Source organism: Misgurnus anguillicaudatus, chromosome 7, assembly GCF_027580225.2.
Source record: "Misgurnus anguillicaudatus chromosome 7, ASM2758022v2, whole genome shotgun sequence".
Taxonomy (NCBI): domain Eukaryota; kingdom Metazoa; phylum Chordata; class Actinopteri; order Cypriniformes; family Cobitidae; genus Misgurnus; species Misgurnus anguillicaudatus.
Window position 1 is genome coordinate 27,395,055 of NC_073343.2, and position 6,198 is coordinate 27,401,252.

Sequence of the window (6,198 nt, forward strand, 5' to 3'; positions counted from 1 at the left end):
ATATTCACTTCAGCTGACCACAAGGTGGTGCCATTTTCTAAAAAAATAAAAAATAAAATATTGAATTATTATATTACATTAAACATTTAATTTAAAAAGAAAATAATAAATGGAAATGTAAATCTTATAAATTATATTAATTTGATTTGAGTTGAATTGAGAAAACTTTATTAACATATTTTAAATGATAGACATTTTTAAACGGCTTAAAGGCTCAAAACAACAACACATAGATTTTAATAAACATTTTAAACACAATCATTAATTAATAAAAACAACATCTATAAAAATTAATAATAACATACAGACAATACATATATAAATAAATAAATACCTAAATAATAAATACTATATGTATGACCCGTTTTCAATTTGTTGTCTTCCTAGCAGACTCAAACAAAAATTTAAGGGAAGTATACTGTAATAAAAAATAAATTTAATTTAATTTGAATATGTATATAATTTACATATATTGCAGAACGAAATGTAAAAACAATCAGGAACAAGGACAACAATACGGAAAGTTAAATTAATTTACGTAAAAATGAAAATCACAATCATATTATTCGTATTTACCAACTGGTTAGAATGAGGTCAAATTAAGAAGCAGATCTCGCGAGATTTCGTGTGTCTGGAGTCCGTGAACGAGAGTCAGTCAATGTGGGACGGAGTTTTGTCTGTTTGTTGGTAGAGAAGGCGGGGAGAGTGGGTCGTTGACTTGACACAGGGGTTGCTTTAATATAGTTTTGTAAGCAAAAAAGCCAAGTATGGCGTCAGGTGAAACACTGTATATTGAAACCGACGGCTCTGAGATGCCGGCCGAGATTGTGGAGTTGCACGAAATTGAAGTTGAGACCATCGAGACTACAGTGGTCGGCGAAGACGACGACGAGCACCAGCCGATGATCGCACTGCAGCCTCTGATTACGGACGATCCTAACCACGTTAACCATCAGGAGGTTATTTTGGTGCAAACTCGAGAAGAGGTCGTGGGCTGCGATGATTCCGAACTCCACGGAGACGACAGTTTTGAGGACCAGATCCTCATTCCCGTGCCTGTTCCGGTGGCAGAAGAGGAGTATATCGAGCAGACTTTAGTTACCGTGTCTGGCAAGAACCCGTCTGGTCGGATGAAGAAAGGTGGAGGCGGCGGGAAAAGAGTGATCAAAAAGAGCTTCCTAAACTCCGCTGAGGCGAGCGGAAGAAAATGGGAACAGAAGCAAGTGCAGATAAAAACATTGGAGGGGGAGTTTTCCGTCACTATGTGGGCATCGGGTAAGTTTTGACAGTGCTAGGTAATTCAAGTGCTTTGTTCTCGTGTGCACAAACAAGGCCTCGTGTGGGCCTCTCGTTCTCGAGCCTATATAAAGTTGCAAGATCGTACGATGTCAGGGACGATTTCCTTAACATAAAGTCAGTTATGTTGGTCACCCCGGTGTAAATGTTTTTGTTTTGATGGGAAGCCATGTTTTAAGTGTGGATGGGCGCCGCCATATTCCTCCAGACCATTATGGCGGCGGCCCCGAAAGATGGCGCTTGTATGAGCGGGGAAAGATGGCGGCGAGAGGCGCTGTGAATCCGCCGCGCTGCTGCAGGCCGCAATGGCGCAGCTCCGTTTGAAGAAGGGGAGGGACCGCCGCTGAGTCACACGATTTGCTTTGCTGCAAAATCGAGCAGTCCTGCTCTAAATAAGCAAATATTACCGCGTATTTAAATGTTATAACTGAGGAGTTTAGACATATCCAAGTTAACGTTTTTCTTGTGAGAGATCTTTCTGTTTAGTTAGACGAGGCTGAGTGAATCTCACAAACGTTTGGAGGTCATATTTTGCACCGAAATTATTTAACTGTTACTACTATTAAGCAATTCACACAATTATTTTTATTATAGTTAAAATATTCACAAACATGTTTAGTTTTCTTAAACCAAAAATATAAGTATCATATGCGGTTTCGTGAAATTCTACGGTTTGTAATGTTAAATAATTTAGCTTATTAAACGTGTTTATTTTATGCATTTATACATTACGCATAAGTAGTTAAATTAACATTTGCCAATGTTAATACTTATTCTTATAGATGACGAAAAACACAATTATTAGGCATTATTTGATGTAGTGCACAGAGACTCGAAGTGTTTTGTTTACCATGAGGATGAATCACGTTTGATTTGTTTTTTTATTGCGAGTTACATTATTGTCAATAAGCAAGAAATAATCACACAATTACAAAATATGATATCATTTGTTAAACAAATAAAGGAAAAAGATGCCAAAGCATGGTATTTGTACAAAAAACGTAAACGCTTCGTTTACAGAGCTAGTGCGTTTGGTCACGTGCTTTGTATTCACGTGTTGATTCTGTCATCAGGGCATTTAGGTTTTAAAATACAATGAATACTGTGCGTGTGATTAGATTATGAGGATGTAAGTATTTTTTTAAGTATTTATACATCTGATCCTGTGTTTGTACAGATGATAAAAAGGATGTTGATCATGAGACTGTGGTGGAGGAGCAGATTATTGGTGAAAACTCCCCTCCTGACTACTCGGAATACATGACAGGAAAGAAACTGCCCCCTGGTGGTATACCTGGCATTGACCTGTCAGACCCCAAACAGCTGGCAGAATTTGCAAGGTGGGTTATTCAGCCAATAGCTTGAATTGTTTGCATTGTCTATTGTGCCTTTTAAAATGTTTATATTAGACCCTAAGCATGAGAGGAATGGAAGTTTTAAAATCTTTTGCAACCTACATTTTTGCATTTGCACTTATGCATAGTCTGACTTAAGTCTATCTTAAAAACTGTAATTATCAAATATTTAATTGATATTTTAACCTTTACTGAATCTTAGCAGCATGCCATGCATTTCTTACATTCCATGTTTTTCTTAATACAGAATGAAACCAAGGAAAATAAAGGAGGATGACTCTCCGAGAACGATAGCATGCCCCCACAAAGTGAGTTACATTTTATTTGCTAACAGCGCGACCCTTGTCTAACTTGAAAAATGTTATACATTTTGGATGTAGTAGTGGGTATTCGTGACACTCATTCTTGTGTCGTAGGGTTGCACAAAAATGTTCAGAGACAACTCTGCAATGAGGAAGCACCTGCACACCCATGGGCCACGGGTTCACGTCTGCGCCGAATGTGGGAAAGCGTTTGTGGAAAGTTCCAAGCTTAAACGACATCAGTTGGTACACACTGGCGAAAAGCCTTTCCAGTGTAAGATTAAACTGTCAGTATTTATTAGAGAGTATATAAATCAGGGATCCCACGGATCATGGAATTTCTGGACTAGCATGGAATTTTAAAAAGTTTTCCAGACATTTTTTTTCTCCCAAGTCATTGAATATTAGGGATTTTTGTTTGTTGCTTTAAATGTCAAAATGTAATCTGCTTGTTAAATTGTGATGTACACTGCAAAAAAATGATTTTCAAGAAAACGTTTTCTTGGTGTTTTTGTCTTGTTTTCAGTAGAAGGATCTAGAGGATCTTGAATTAAGATGTTTTTTCTTGATGAGCGGAACGACCCAGGAGAGTGGGTCTAGTTTTTAGACCAAAAATATTAAATTTAAGTGTTTTTGTGCATAAAACGAGCAAAAAAATCTGCCAATGGGGTAAGCAAAAAAAATCTTGAACATTTTTCTTAAACACTAACTTCAAGAAAAAAATGCTTACCCCATTGGCATTTTTTTGCTTGTTTTATGCACAAAATCACTTAAATTGTATATTTTTGGTTTATAAACTAGACTTATTTTCTTGGGTCGTTTTGCTCATCAGGAAGGAGCATCTTCATTTGGGAATTTTTGGATGTTTTTGCTGAAAACAAGACAAAAATATTAAGAATTTTTTTTCTTGAAAATCATTTTTTGCAGTGTAAGGAATGCCGTTTCCGGGTCCAAGGCTCTCTTTAAGACAGACCACAATCTAAACGGACATTTATTGCCATTGTTTTACTCATTTCAGGCATTTAAGCAAAATTTTTATAAGGTCATTGCATTTTGATCAGAGAATTTGACATTTGGCTTAGAGTGGGAACCCTGAAAAATATGGCTAATTTGCCCAAAAATGATATAATTTGATCAAATGTATTAAATATGCATTAATCATGGATCGTTTTACTATTTTGCTAATTGATTCTCTATATTTCACTTTTTCTTTTACAGTGTACTTTCGAAGGTTGCGGTAAACGCTTTTCATTGGACTTTAACTTGCGCACCCACGTCCGAATTCACACTGGAGACAGACCCTACGTTTGCCCATTCGACGGCTGTAACAAGAAGTTCGCTCAGTCCACCAACCTGAAATCTCATATTTTGACACACGCAAAAGCTAAAAACAATCAGTGAGTAAAGTTCGCTAAAGACTTGACCTGACAGCAGCTTCCCGAGCTCCAAAACCCACTTTGTATGTTGTTTCTAAAAGCATTTTTCTAAGAGAATCTCAGTGCACATTTTGATGGGATTAAAATGTGAATGAGGACCCCACACCCAACTATCCCATCACCGTCGTATGGTATAGACCAGAAATAATTGCCGAACTTCCCAGTTAAGAGAGTTTCTTCTTTCGAAGATGTGATTGTCAATCGTGGACCCTCATTCACGTACGAGATGCTCATTCTCCTGAGCCCAAAGAATCTGTGTGTCTATTTCTACCCGTTTGCAAAGACAAAGACTGCTTTTTAGATGTCTTCGAAGTGTGCATATTGTACACTTTTAGAGCATAGAGTGTGTGTGCGTGTGTTGTCCCCGAGACTTAAAACCTGTGAATGCTTTTCTTCATGGAGAATAAAATGCAGTTCAGCTTTTTTCAATGTAAATAGAGCTTTTCTTTGTGAGAGCTATCCTGTGCAGGTATCTCATTTTGTATACCTGATCTGTACAAATGTTTTGAAATCATGTAGATAATAGAGATGTTGATTAGATAATTGTGTTTAACCAATTAAAACCGTTTTATCCAGCTTCAGGAAATACTACATACACATGCCTTCTTTTGTAATACAATAACAATCTTCTCAGTATGTGAAAATATACTTTTCCTTTAAATACTTTAATTTATTAAATGAGATGGAATAAAGTTAAACTCCCCTGTGCTGTTGCAAAGAGCCTGATGTTTTATCATAATGTCTGCCTGCTGGGATGTTTGCGAAGATTTGATGTGATTTTTTTAATGGGACAGGTCTGATAATATAAGTTGACAGTGTAACAACATTGTCAGGAACAGACAAGTGTAACAGCAGTAAACATAACATTGGACATATATATTTATATATATATATATATATTTGCTGTAACCTCAACATACAATGCCTATAAAAGTATTCACCCCATTGGACTTTTTTTGAGTTTTTATTTTAAAGCATTAAATAATTTTTCATTTCACTCTCTAAGGCCAAACTGTAAACTTCAGGAAGTGATTGCTATGTTTAAAAAAAAAGAAATTTCACAATAGGCTTGTTCGACTTAATGCGGCGCCGTAAGAACCTTCAGCCGGATGACGTCAAAGTACCGCGAGAGCGATTTAAAGGAGAATCCTCCGTATACGCTCTCGCGGTACTTTGACGTCATCCGGCTGAAGGTTCTTACGGCGCCGCATGAAGTCGAACAAGCCTAAAAGGACACACCTGACCTGGTTGGTAAAGACTGTTGGTTGCCAGAGTTGCATACATTTCTTGTGCATTTTCAACTTTAAATGCAATTATACTTTAAATGCAAAGCAATTGAAACAACACCAAACAGTGGATAAAGATAAAAATATTTTGAGCCATTTAATAGGCTACATGTAAAGAGAAGTATGGCACAGCTGTTAATCTACCTAGAATAGGCTGTCCTAAAAAATACAAGGTGGCTGTGTATACCCATGCGGCAAATTTTAATATATACTTAAATAAATGGCCAAGAAATATATTTTGAAATATGTTTACAAAAATGTGTTTTTCACCAATATATTTTGGCTATTTTTTGTATATTTTGAAAAATATTTTTAAAATAAATATTAATATTCACGTCGCATTGGAAGAAAAACTTTATAAACTGTTAATATGTTTAAAAAGGTTAAAATTAAATATATTTTCAACTGCAAAAAATACTTTATAAACTTTTATATTTTGGCCAGGAAAAATATTTTTTGTAAAAAGCAGAAATGTATTTGTTTTCCCTGAAAAACATTTTGAAATATATGTTGATCTATGAAG

General features: G+C 36.0%; 1 protein-coding gene across 1 annotated transcript; it reads left to right on the forward strand.

The window, feature by feature from the left end:
- The first annotated feature begins 649 nt into the window (after window positions 1-649).
- Window positions 650-5,095, forward strand: yy1a (YY1 transcription factor a). The gene is made up of 5 exons (XM_073869683.1): window positions 650-1,275; window positions 2,474-2,636; window positions 2,899-2,959; window positions 3,068-3,223; window positions 4,169-5,095. Exons 1-5 carry the CDS (start codon window positions 768-770, stop codon window positions 4,352-4,354), a joined length of 1,074 nt encoding a protein of 357 aa, XP_073725784.1. The 5' UTR covers window positions 650-767; the 3' UTR covers window positions 4,355-5,095.
- Window positions 5,096-6,198: the final 1,103 nt, after the last annotated feature.

Coding starts and splice junctions, on each gene's coding strand:
- yy1a (XM_073869683.1), top strand. CDS start 768: ATGGCGTCAGGTGAAACACTGTATATTGAAACCGACGGCTCTGAGATG. Junction 2,960..3,067: donor CGATAGCATGCCCCCACAAA/GTGAGTTACATT, acceptor CTTGTGTCGTAG/GGTTGCACAAAAATGTTCAG. Junction 3,224..4,168: donor ACACTGGCGAAAAGCCTTTC/CAGTGTAAGATT, acceptor CTTTTTCTTTTA/CAGTGTACTTTCGAAGGTTG.